Source organism: Microtus oregoni, unplaced genomic scaffold (assembly GCF_018167655.1).
Source record: "Microtus oregoni isolate MIOR12 unplaced genomic scaffold, Mior012 000027F_ref0000203, whole genome shotgun sequence".
Classification (NCBI taxonomy): domain Eukaryota; kingdom Metazoa; phylum Chordata; class Mammalia; order Rodentia; family Cricetidae; genus Microtus; species Microtus oregoni.
This window is the reverse complement of record NW_024543086.1, coordinates 34,695,449-34,709,003: the sequence shown is the minus strand read 5'-3', so window position 1 is coordinate 34,709,003 and position 13,555 is coordinate 34,695,449. Positions and strand designations below refer to the sequence as shown.

Here is a 13,555-nt window from a genome sequence, read left to right as displayed (position 1 = left end):
TCTTTACTATGCGCCGTGGATATTCTTTGTCTCCCCTGAATGTTAAGAACTTCTGTTCTCGGTTTGTTGGGATTCCTCAATGCCAATATTACCATATACACACTTCGGTACTAAGGGCTTAAACCTAGGGCCTCAGGAATACTAGGCAAGTACTAGTTATCCCATCAGCACTTTTTACTTTTTTGAGGCAGAATCTCATTAACTTGTTCAGTCTGAAGTAAACTTGTGGTCCTCCTTGTTCAGTTGGAACCTCCACGATCCTGAAAGCCCTATTCCTGCCCCTCTCTCTCCCTCCCTCTCTCTCTTTCTAAACCCCATCCTCTTAGAGAATAGTCAACTAAAAAAAAGTGCTAAAATGCCCAGTTACAAATTCCTGGCAACTACTGAAACTCCCAAATCCCCATCTAAGTGGTCCAGCTTTTGACCATACTTGGGCTATATAATCTCCCTGCTTTAGTTTGGGTGAGTGGCTTCTCCAGCCTCAACCTCTGGGACTGGAGAAGTCACCCAGAAGTGGCTTTGCTCAAATAAACCTGTTGTTATACTTTTTCAATTCGGCTTATCTGGCTTACTGCAACGGCAGAGAAACCTATTATCCTGATACAGAAAACCTATTACTCCCAAATAGCTGGGATTACAGATCTGCACCAACAAGCCAAACTCCTTGTGCATTCTACTCTTTTAAGTACATGTATGTATTTGTTATATTGATTTAAAGTGGGTAAGGTGGAGAGTGCACATCATGACACACGTGAGGTCTGAGAGCTCAGTCTCGCCTTCTACCATGGAACTTGAATTAGCGGGCTTGGTAGCAAGCACATTTATCTCCTGAGACATGTCCATCAGTCTTACTCTTACATTTTTTAAAGTATGTAGTATGTATGTATGTATGTATGTATGTGTATATGCAGGTGCCCACAGAGGTGAGAGGTACTGAATCCCCTGGAGCCAGAGTTACAGGCAGTTGTGAGGTACCTGACATGCACACTGGGAATCAAACTCAGGTCCTCTTCAAGAGCAGTAAGCATTCTTAACCACTAAACCATCTCTCCAGCTCCCATTCCTCCTTTATGGTTCTTGTTTTATTTTATTTTGTTTTGTTTTTGGCTTTTCAAGACAGGGTTTCTTTGTGTAGCCCTAGCTGTTCTGGAACTTGCTCTGTAGACGAAACTGGCCTCACAGAGATCCCTCCCAAGTGCTGGGATTAAAGGTATGTGCCATCATTGGCTAGCCCCTTAGCAAATATCTAAAAATGTCTTGCTCACATGAGACTATTAGATAAGCATTTTTCCATTTAGTGATTCTAACCCATACAGACTGTGTCTATCTATTTCACTCAATCTTTACCTTGTCCAGATTGATTTGGAATCATAATGTATTCTTTTGATCAATTTCATGTTCTGGAACTCATCAATGCAGCCCAGACTAGTCTCAAACTTACAGCAATCCTTTTGCCTCAACCTTAAGAGTGCTGGGAATTACAGGTATGACCAGAGGTTCTCTAGGGTATATGTGACCTCTGCTTACCAAGTGCTGAGATTAAAGATATATGTCACCATGCACGGCTATTCTTTATTCTTTTGATATTTTGAAAAAGTACAATATGTCTTTTCTTCCTTTTGCTGCTTAGGTTTTAAGAAAGAAGGAGGCTGGAGAGATGGCTCAGAATTTAAAAGCACTGGTTGCTTTTACAGAGGACTAGGGTTCAGTTCCCAGTACTCACATTGGAGAACTCACAACCACCAATAACTAACTCCAGTTCCAGGGGAAACACTGCCTTTCTTCCGGCCTCTGTGCAAACCTACGATCATGTGGTGTACATACATGCATTCAGGCCTGCAGCGAGCCCACACATATTTTACAGTAAATATACAGCTGACAGCTCTATTGGACTATCCACGGGAAGTGTATATGCACACCCCACATGGAATAACCCATTTTTACAGAGTTACAGGGACACCTGTCCTTTGAATAACTCACTCTCAGTTCTGTAAAAACCTTGTGAAATCATGGCATTTCTCCCTTCTGTAGTATCCCAGCAATGTATAAGTCAGACTTTTCCTGTAAGGGAAACCGGATACCTCCCCCCATACCATGAAGCCATGGTGTGAAAAGGATTCACTCAGTCAAACCTTTGTTCCCATAGCCAAAATTCACATAAAACTAATCTCCCACAACTATCTTTAATGACCAGATTCATCAACAAGGAAGGAGCCCATATGTCTACTCTAACAACAGACTCAGGAAGGTGTAATCTACTGGTCTGCTCTGACTTAACAAGATACTAATATTCCATATTTACCCTTTACCTTGGTTTCAATTAACATAAGATCATAGCCCAGGAAATTAACTGTTTTTATCTTTAACCTTAGAGATACAGAAAAAAGACTTGAGTTGCTAAATCAGCCTCAGGGAAAATAACTTCCACTTAGTTACTGGCAGGGACCCTGCTGGAATCAAAAGCAAAACCTCCATAGAGACCTCCCTTTTTACTCAGTCAGCAAGACATTAATGCAAATCAAGCTTTCAGATTACCATGGCTACCAATGCATTAAGCGAAAATGCCCAGAGACTGCAACAGTGCTGCTGCATTCTTCTGCAAGTAATCATAAACTTCTAGTTATACTCAAGAAATATAGTTAGTGCACAAAAACTTCCTCTTAGAATTCTGTAATGATTTAAAAGGTCCCATTCTTAGTTGATCCTCCCAATATCTGCCTGGGACCTTCTCACCCACACCCCCTCTGAGATGTAAGCATCTCCTGACTCTGTGAAATGCATGTTTGATACTATTGTTACCACTTATGGGATTGCTACCTTGTCTGTATGCCCATATAAACGGAAAGCCTTGAAGAGAACATCCCTCCTTCTTTAGTCTTCCCCCAAGGAATAAAGAAACTTGCAGGAAAAGAGTGCCTGAGTCAGTCAGTTTGTTCTTCCCCTCGGATCCCATTCCCAAGCCAGTCTTCACTTACTGTAGAAGTCCTATTCTGAACCCTGGGGGAGTGTTGAGGCTGAGAGCTCCCGATACAGACAGACAGACAGACAGACAGACAGACAGACATATAAAATAATTTTTCTCTAAGTAGCATCTTGAGGTAAAATTCATATTATACAAATGAACTATTTTAAAATGAACAATTCAGGGGCAAGCAGTACATTCTCAATGCATGTTAACACCAATTCTACCTAGTTCCAAAGCAAATCTAATCCTCCAAAGTAAAACTTACTGCTCATAAATAAATAAGAGAGGGCAGGGTGTGGTGTAATACATCTTTAATCCCAGTACTCAAGAGGAAGAAGCAGATGGATCTCTATGAGTTCAAGGCAAGCCTGATAAACAGCAATATCTGGGATCGTCATGGCTACAAGGAGGAAATGGAGGAGAGACAAGGTGGTGGCAGCAGCAGGAGCAGGGAGAGGAAGTGGAGGAAGACGAGATCTGGGAATGTATGTAGCTTAATGCAAGAACACTTGCCTAGCATATGAAAAAAATCTGGGTTTCATTCCCAGTGCCAAAATCACCATTGTTTCTCAATGATCATTATTACTGTTTCTCAGCTGGACGGCCTAGACAACAGAATGATTTCAAGACCAGCCTAGGAAATAGACTGAGACTCTATTTCAAAACAAAATTATGAAATGTGGTGTGGATATAGCTTAGTAAGGTGCCTATCTACGTGCACAAGGCCCTAGTTTGAACCCCAGTGCTGAGAAGGAAAGAAAAAAGCTGCAATCCTCTTAGGAGGCTGAGGTAGGAGACAGCTGTCAAGATTCCAAGACCAGCCTGAGTCAAAGATTTCTTGTGTGGGAGTGGGTGGAGGGGTTGGTGTCCTTGGTTTACATCTGTAATCCCAGCACTGGGAAGACTGAGGAGGGAGGATTATCATGAGTTCTAGGCCAGCCTAGACTTCAGAGTAAGACCCTATGTCAAAAAAAAAAAAAAATCCCCTTTTTTTTTTCTTCTCATTCCTTCCTCTTTCCAGTTCCTGCCTACCACCAATATGAATTTGATTCTAGGATGTGTCTATGAATTTACTTATTCTGGGTGTTTTATATAATGAAAACAAAAATGTAACGTTCTGTAACTAATTTCTTTTATTTAGCATAATGGTTTTATTTTGTTTTGTTTTGGTATGGTTTCATTTTGGTTTGGTTTGATTTTTCTAGACAGGGTTTCTCTGTGTAATAGTCCTGGCTGTCCTGGAACTCGCTTTGTAGACAAGGCTGGCCTGACACTCACAGAGAGCCACCTGCCTCTGCCTTCCAAGTGCTGGGATTAGAGGTGTGCACCACCACTACCAGGCCATTTTTTTTAAAGGTATTTACATTGTAGTGTGTATCAGCACTTCTTTCTCATGGTTGCAAACAATCACACTGAATGTATAGAAAACAACATGTTTATTCACATTATTTCCTCATTTGGCCTTAGACTTATGCTGTTATGAACATGTGTATACATGTACTTGTTTGAGTACCTGTTTTAATTTTTCTGTTATATACTTATGTATGTAATTGCTGGGTTGTGGTAACTCTTATGTCTAATTTTTAAGGAACCACCAGACTGTTTTTTTTATAGTAACTGCATCACTTTACATTATCATCAACAAAGTTGAAGAGTTGGAACTTTTCCTATCTTATTTTCCATTTTTTTAGAAACTATTATTAGGGGCTGGAAAGACGGCTCAGCAGTTAAAAGCACTTGCTATGCAATCAAGAGGGTCAGAGTTTGGATCATAGCACCACATAACAAGCTAGGTATTCCACAAATGCCAGTAACTACAGCTCTGAAAGATCCAAGACTCTCTTCTGGCATCTGCATGTGCACATCAGTTAACACATGTAAACACATACACACAAGATAACTAAATACATAAGCCAGTAAAAAAAATTTAAAGTCTGAAAAGAAACCAAAAAGTCCAAACTTTCTTTTCTTTTACATACAGGTTCTCAATGTGGAGCATGGCTGGCCTGGAACCTGCTAAGTAGACCACACTGGCTTGAAACTCACAGAGATCCGCCTGCCTCTGTCTCCCGAGTGCTGGGATTAAAGCTGTGTGCTACCACACCCAGCTGAAACTAATATTATTGCTATTACAGCTATGCTATTCTAGATGGTATAAAATAATCTTAGCTATGATACTTCTGCTTATCTCAGGAGCAGTTTTCTGACCTCTGACCCCCTTTACCTTTTCAAAGAAGTGTTATGGCAAATAAGACATGCCCTCATGGGAGATCTGCCTTCAGTTTCTTTCCCACACACCTCAACCCTCACATACACAGGATTTCACTGAACCCGAGTGGACAACTACCCCAAATTCTCCTGGCTCAGCCTCCTGTACAAGACTGGAGATGGACACCACCAAGCCATGATAGAAATTTTGGTCTTTCTTGACTATATTAAAATAAGAAAAGGATGGCAAGGCTAACTACTCTCACCAGTTAGAACTCCAGAGCTGCACTATTTAGTAAGTATGTATTGCTACATCAAAAGCTCTTTTAGTCTTTCCCAACTACCCATGGACACAAAGTTTTCAGCAATCAAGTCCCTTCCCTCTGTATAAACCCAGTGATGGCAGCTAACAGCTAACTGACATTCACTCTCTATGTGTTCCTTAATAGTTTTAGCCTTCCTTCTTTAGGTTGTTTCCTTCATCTACAATGTCTTCTCTTGGAAAATCCATGGAATAAAGCTAGGCTCCCTCTGAAAGACAGAGATCATGTGTCACTTTTTCCCTGGACCTAGTCTGAAGTCCACAGTCACAGCACTAGTAGAGAACAGTGGTTTCAGTGTGGCTCTGTGGAAGTGGAACCTAGGACCTCATGAGTGCTAGGCAAGCATTCTATCACCTGAGCTACATCCTCAGCCTGGAATGATGATGCTATTGTTATTATTTTGCTGACCTTCCCTGTCACCTGGGTACCCTGTCCTTTTAAGAAACAAGCTCCGCACACTTCCAACCTCCCCACTCTCTTCCACTGAGGCAAACAGATCCCCTGTCTCCTCTCCAGCCTGCTCTCTCTTTTCCTGTCCCTCTTCTGAAGAGGTAACTACTGTCCCTCTCATCTCTTACCCCTTTCCTCCTTCCTTCCCTTCTCTTTCCCCTCCATAACCCACTAAATAAACTCTATACCCCAACTCTCTCTCTCTGCACGGCTTATCTGTCTGTCTCTCACTAACCCTGGTCTCCCACCCACCAAAGGGACCTGCTGCTGCCCCTCATGGGACTGGTCCACCACCATGTGTTTATAAACAGTAACAGCTATTCCACTAGGAAATACTATGGTTGGTTCATCTAGGTCTTCCTATATAATCCAAGCAAAAAGTAAATCTTTCCTTAAAATATGTAATGAATGAGTAGATTAAATGTGTAAATATGGGAGACTTAAACAAGAATGTTTCATATTTCCACACCAGTGGGATAATGAAGGTGCTTTCCTGTAGGGGCGCCTATGAGACCCAGAATTTCAGCCCAGTCACTCCCAGTGGCTTTAGGCTCTATGCACAGCAGTAGACTTCTACACACGACTCACAGAGAGGAGGTCCAAAGAGCACAGTGTCCAGGGCCTTCAGCTGCAGCTTCTGCCTGTGGCTCCGATCTGTCATCTTCAGTACAGTCCCTGTCATGGTGGTGTTGGTTACAGCTAACCTGTTAAGGGAAAAGAATAGGGATCAGGTTTGAGACATCAAAAAATATTCATGAACACATTCAGCTTTTGGTGATTGCTTTCCTCTGCACTCTAGAACACAGAGTCTGAACAAGTAAGATGTTTTGTTTGTTTGTGGTCTTTTTTAATGTGAATATTTTATCTACATGCATGTCTGGTACCAGATGCAGGCAGTACCCACAGAGGCCAGAAGAGAGCTCTAGATACCCTGGAACTGGCGTTACAGAGACTGGGCCACCAAGTGGGTGCTGGCAATTGAACCTAGGTTCTCTGGAAAAGCAGCAAGTTTTTTTTTAACTGCAGAGCCATCTTTCCAGAATGAGTAAGTTGTCTCTAATACGGAGCATAACTAAGAATTTGATCCTTTTCTGTCCACAGTCTCCTGAGGACTCTGCCCTAGAAGGACTAACAATCTGTGGCAAATCATAGTTAATTACATATTTTTTTTTTTTTTTGGTTTTTCGAGACAGGGTTTCTCTGTGGCTTTGGAGCCTGTCCTGGAACTAGCTCTGTAGACCAGGCTGGTCTCGAACTCACAGAGATCCGCCTGCCTCTGCCTCCCGAGTGCTGGGATTAAAGACATGCGCCACCAACGCCCAGCTTTAATTACATATTTTTATGCTTCTTTTTATTTCTTATTTCTCCTTTTTTTTCTTGTTGTTGTTTTATGTATGTATGATATGTATGAGTATGGGCATGCATGTGCTACAATGTGCATGTGATGTCTAAGAATAAATTACAGGAGTTGATTCTCTCCTTCCAACATTGTTGTAGGGGAATTTCTCATTTCTCCCATGAGAAATAATCCAGGCTACATAGTCCATGAATTTCCAAAAAATCGTCCTGTCTCCACCTCCCATTTCACTGTGACGTGCTGGGATTACAGATATGCACCACCACACCTTGCTTTTTCCTTCCTTCCTTTCTTTTCTTTCTTTTTCTTTTTCTTTTTTTTTTTTTTTTTGGTTGTGGTACTCAAATGCATCCCAGGCTTACACAGCAGGCGTCTTACCAGCTGAGCATCTCACCAGTGATTTCTCTTGTGTTTCTGCTTTCAGAGATTATCTGGATTATTATATATTAGTCCCTATATTTCATCGCACAAAAATATGCTCTCCTGTCCAGTCCAGATCAAAACAACATGTTCAATGACCCACTGGTTCTTGGGCGTTCTAACCCACTGCTATTATATATAAACCTGCTTATGAACAAAACCGAGTTGGCCCTATTATCAAGCATTTGAGTAATTGCAATACTGTTTACTCCTGTTAAGATTAGTATAGTGTTTTGACCTTTAACCACACTGACAATAAGACTTTGTCTTATTAAGATAATAAAAAGACTGAAGAAAAACTGGACTTCATCTTTTTTCTGCTGAAACACAGCAGGTATAGAAGGAAAATAGTTTAAGATTAAAAAAAAAAAGGTGGAAACTATGTGCCTGGGCTCCCTGAGGGCACATTTAACACTATACTACTCTGTACCACTGATCATCTTTTCCTCAGCTAGAAGAAAAGCCTCTGACATCATAGTGTGTGGTTTCTACTTCTGTCTGAGCATGAAGGAGTGGCAGCTACTTCCCTCTCTGAACTTAGAAGGCAATCAAGGGCACCTACAAGAAAGGTAATGGGGCACTATAAACAGTTGGTCAGGAGATCTGGCTTCTGGTCCTAAGCAATCTCTCTTGTCTGATTACAAGGGGCTCGGTTCCTCCCCTCAGACCTCAATTTCCTTTTGCGTACATTTTTATTTTACTTATTTTACAAGGTCTCTATGCATCTTTGGCTGCCCTGGAACTCATCATGTTGACCAGAATGGCCTCCAATTCACAAAGATCCATCCGTTTCTGACTCTCGGAGTATTAGGGCTCCACCTGGTCTTCTGTGTAACTTATATAAAACGGGTGTTTTCTGAAAACCTGGGGGTCATTAAACTCCTCTTAAGGTTACTTCTGCAAAATGGATTTCATATTATCACCATACTTCCTACAAGCTAATTCTCAGTGGCACCAATGAGCTATAATGCTATCTCCTTTTAAGTAATGAGAAGGAAAAAGGCATCCGTATTTACTAACACTGCCTAATAGTGTTCTGATGTTTTACATGTAACACTCATTGAACTTTGAGTCCTCACTACAGACTTAGTAACTAAATCAATTCTCTTCCTAAAAAGTTTGTTTGTTTGTGGATGGCGGGGGTGGGGAGGGGGTATGTTATATGGTGCATATGTGGAGATCAGAGAACAGCCTGTAGAGTCAGTTTTCCCTTTCCATGACGTGGGTCTCAGGGATTGATCCCAAGTCATAAGATTTAGAGGGAAGTACTTTACCCATTGAGCATGCCTGGTATGTACTAAGCACCCAATAAACAGAAGCCATTAGTATGAGTCTCAGGAGTGATAAGAATTATCACACAAGAGAACAAATACAAAGTGGCCTTTCTGCTTTATATAGCAAACACACAACTGGCATGAGACTAGCAGCTTTCACAGACTGTTGAGGATGAAGCCTTACTGAATTGTCCACAGCAACGTTAAGGCAGACCCCTTCCCAGCCTGTACCCTCAGGAGAAAAATCCAGACCAGTTCCTAACCTTGGCATGGCATGGCCAGTAAGCTGCAACTTCCGGAAGGTCTCCTCATACTGAGGCAGCTCCACATACGTAATCAGCCACTGTATCACCTCATCCACGGTCCAGTTGTATACTGTGGTAAGACAAGAAAAAACAATTACTCCAGAAATTTCCTTGCTTTAGTTGTCCTTTTTCCTCCTGGTAGCTGTTTGCTTTTGAGTATGAAAGCTGACAGCATTGAAGGAATTTATGATACTCTGAAGCAGTGTGCCTTGACTTATACTTGCTATTGTGGTCACACTGACTTAATACTTACCATGTTTGTGTACTTAACATTCCCTTGTCCATAACACCTACCCATAAGTCTGAAAGGATTAGGCACTATATGATCTACTAATATGAAACTCTAATACAATAAAACTATCATTGTTTGGTTTCAGCCAGAACTGACCAAGATAGAATAAAAAGCAATGTTTCAAGGGGAAAAAAAACATTCTGTATTTTGAATGTGGTGATTATATAAATGCTAACATCTACCAAAATTCATGAAACTTTATATCTAAAATAAATATGTTACGGAGCATAGTGCCTCATGCCTATAATCCCAGTATACAGGAAGCTGAGGCAAGATGATGGTTATGAATTTCAAGCCAGTCTGGGCGAGATAGTAAGTATGAGGTTTGCCTAGACTACACAGATAAACCCTGTCTCCAAAATAATAATAATAATAATACCTGTATCTCTTTTATGTCTCGATAAACTTAATTTAAAAGTATTTTTAAACTTGAGCATGCGGGAACACACTTATAATCCTAGCATTGGGGTAATCTGGGATAATGTTAGCACCAAGGATACTGAGAAAGAAAGATCATGAATTCCAGACCAACCTTAGCTACATAATGAATTTGAGGCTACCTCTATTTCAAAACAAAATTTTATATATATATATAGATCGATAGATAGATAGAGAGAGAGAGAGAGAGAGAGAGAACTCATATATCCCAGGTTGGCCTTGCACTCAATGTATAGCTGAGGATGACCATGAACTTCTGATCTACTTCATCTCTCGAACGTTACAATTTCAGGTAAGTACAACCATACCTAGTTTATTTGGTGTTGGGCATCAAACATAGTATCTTGTGTATCCTAAGTAAGTACTCTACCAACTGAGCTACATCCTAGGCCAAAATAATGACTTTTTAAATTATAAATGTTATCAGGACTGAGAACAACCATCCATCCAATTTGACCAAATATTCACAACGACCCACATAATGCCAAGCTTTCTAGAAGTTGTTTTCCAGTCCACAAACTTAATAGCATCAGTGAAGCATGGATTAAAGAAATGGACAAAGGACTGGAGAGATGGTTTAGCAATTAAGAGCACTTGTTCTTGCAGAAGACCCAGATTCAATTCCCAGCACCCACATGGCAGTTCAAACTGTCCATAGTTCCACTTCTAGGATGTATAAGATACACAGATATACATGTGAAGAAAAGTCACTGAAATAAATCTAAAGAAAAAATTTTAAAAAGAAATGGTTGAAGAATTATAATGAAACATAAGATAAAGGGAATAATTGCCAAGGTGTTGAGGGTCAGATTTTGGTGAGGAGGCTAGGGTATGACTCAGTAGTAAAATATCTCCTTAGCAGATAAAAGTCCCAGGACTCAATCCCTCGATATAAGAAAATAAAACTAAAGATAGTAGGAGTTTATCTAAAATAATCCACAGGTATAGGAGTGGAAGGCACTTAATATATAATGAAGTCAGATTCCAAGAAAACTCAAAATTTGATTTGTCTAGAATACAAAACTGTGAAGACAGCTATGATGGCTTATAATCCCAATACACTGGGAGGCTGAGGTATGAGAATTACTTCAATAAGGCCAGTCAGGGCTACCTGTCATGGCAGATTCCTGTAATCCCAGTAGTAAGGAGGAGGGAGCAAGGAGGATGAGGAATTTAAGGCCATCCCTGGCTAGACAGTAAGTTCAAAGCCAACAGGGGCTACTTGAGACTCTACCTCAAAACATCAAAATAAACAAAATTTTAAAACTAGAGTACATAATTTTTGGGACGTTGTGACAGAAAAAAGTTGAAGCCTTGTCACAAACAGTCCTGGCTGCCATGCTGGGCCATCCACTAGTATTACCTTAGGATGAGCCCATGGCTGGTCAATTAAGTGAGGTCCAGCCTCTTACAAGATAGGGAATAGTAATATTTCCACTTCTTATATCTATTTTGTACTTGACATAGAGCAAGTTGGATACTTTACAGCTGTTCCCTTACTTAAATCTTCTCTGCAGAATTGCACTGTCCAAGAGGCAGCCAGCAGTCACCAATGGCTATTTAAATTAAAATTTCTTAAAATTAGGTTAATAATTCAGTTCTTCAGTGGTGCTAGTCATCCCAGAAATGTCCAATAGTTATAAGTGATTGGTGGATACAATATTAGACATCACAAATTGTACATTTTCTATATTATAGAAAATTCTACTGCACAACACTGGTCAAGATATCTTTCTATAAATAAGTTTAAATTCTATATACATTTTATTTTAAATATGTAAAAGTAAAAACAGGGGTAGGATATGGCTCAGCAGGCAGGTAAAACATTTGCCACACAAACATGAGGACTTGAGTTTGAGTCCCCCAGAACCCACATAAATGGCAGGTGGGCATGGTGACCCACCTGTAATCCTAGCACCTGGAAGACAGAGACAAGGGAAGCTGGCTAATGAATCAGTGAGCTCTGTGCTTGTTTCTGAAATAAGATATATAGAAACAAAATTCTAAGATTTTCTCTTATTGACTCATAGGGGACAGACTTGCATGTTGAGTCTACTGGTATCCTGAAGTACAATATTAGTAATAATTACATTAATAGAAACCATCACTTATATGGTACTTTTTTTTTTTTTTTTTTTTTTTTGGTTTTTCGAGACAGGGTTTCTCTGTAGCTTTTGGAGCCTGTCCTGGAACTCCCTTTGTAGACCAGGCTGGTCTCGAACTCACAGAGATCCGCCTGTCTCTGCCTCCCGAGTGCTGGGATTAAAGGCGTGCGCCACCACCGCCCGGCTTATATAGTACTTTTTGATGATAGTGTTTAAGCATTTTTTTATTTTTAGAGACAAGCTTTCTCTGTGTTGCCCTGGCTGTCCTAGAACTTGTTCTGTAGACCAGTCTGGCCTTGAACTCAGAGATCCATCTGCCTCTGCCTCTGCCTCCTAAGTGCTGGGATTAAAAGTGTGCTCCAACACCACCTGGCTGCCACCTGTACTTTATAAAGAGACCCGATCTTTAAAACAAGCAAACAAAAAAACCTCAGATATTCCTTTGGTAGTAGGCATAACCATACCTATCAATCTCACATAAACTACAGAGGCTGGCAATTTGGAATATGTCCCTTCATTCTCCTGCTTCCACTAAAATATGACTACCAGAAAGACATCTTGAATGAAACAAAGTTGAAGGCAAAACTGATTCTATCCCAATGCTGTCAGAACATGTTGGATCTCAGGATAAAAGTGCCGATGCTGAGTGGTTTTGAGAGTAGCTTAGGCAATCAGCAGAGACACAGGAGGTGAGAGGGAAAGATGCTGGGAAAAGAAATGAGGCAGGTATACTGAATGTGCTCCAAGACTGCTCCTAAAAGACAAGATGACGGACTTACACAAAGGGTGTCTAATCACGGCTGGTTAAATGCCTGGTTCCTAGTCGAGAATACATTAGAAGAAAAGAAAAATTAATTTCCAATACATGCATTCACACCTCAAAGTTTGAAAAGGATAATGGAGTTGATGTTAAGAAAATACTGAGAAAAGTATAATGAATTAGCCATTACCACTAAAATGAAAATATATCCTAACACATTACCAACATATTAATTCACTATAGTCTGGAACGTCTGGAAATGAAGGATAGGAAAGCGATACACATGAGGCAGACAGACAAGTGCCAGCCTGTACACTACAGAAAACAGCACAGTGCCGTGATTGTGCCAAGGAATCTTGGCCTCATCCAACACAAAGAAGCCTTTCTGCTTGGCATTAGAGTGGAAGGAAGGCACACCATTTTTATTGGTAGAAAAGCCTGAGGCCAGCGGTGCTTCACAGGCCTTTTGTCTACTAAGAAGACGCCTTAACACAAGCCTGGGCATGGATTCTTGGCATGTTCTAATCAGCACTCTCCACAGACATGGAGACTAGCAAGAGTTACTCTAGACCAGTGGTTCTCAGCCTCTGAATCAGTGACATTTGGATGGGTTTATCTTTGTTGTAGGGACTGTGTTCTGCATTATTGCAGGACATTT

The 13,555-nt window shown here is 40.7% G+C and overlaps 1 protein-coding gene across 4 annotated transcripts in view; it reads right to left on the bottom strand.

Moving 5' to 3' along the window:
• The window catches only part of Stim1 (stromal interaction molecule 1), a 193,676-nt gene that overhangs the window by 26,427 nt on the left and 153,694 nt on the right, over positions 1-13,555 (bottom strand). For all 4 annotated transcript variants that reach the window (XM_041675979.1, XM_041675977.1, XM_041675978.1 and 1 more), the window contains exons 4-5: positions 9,261-9,372; positions 6,535-6,650 (exon numbers count right to left, since the gene is read on the bottom strand). In XM_041675979.1, coding sequence (XP_041531913.1) covers positions 6,535-6,650; positions 9,261-9,372 — 228 coding nt within the window. The remainder of the gene's footprint in view (positions 1-6,534; positions 6,651-9,260; positions 9,373-13,555) is intronic.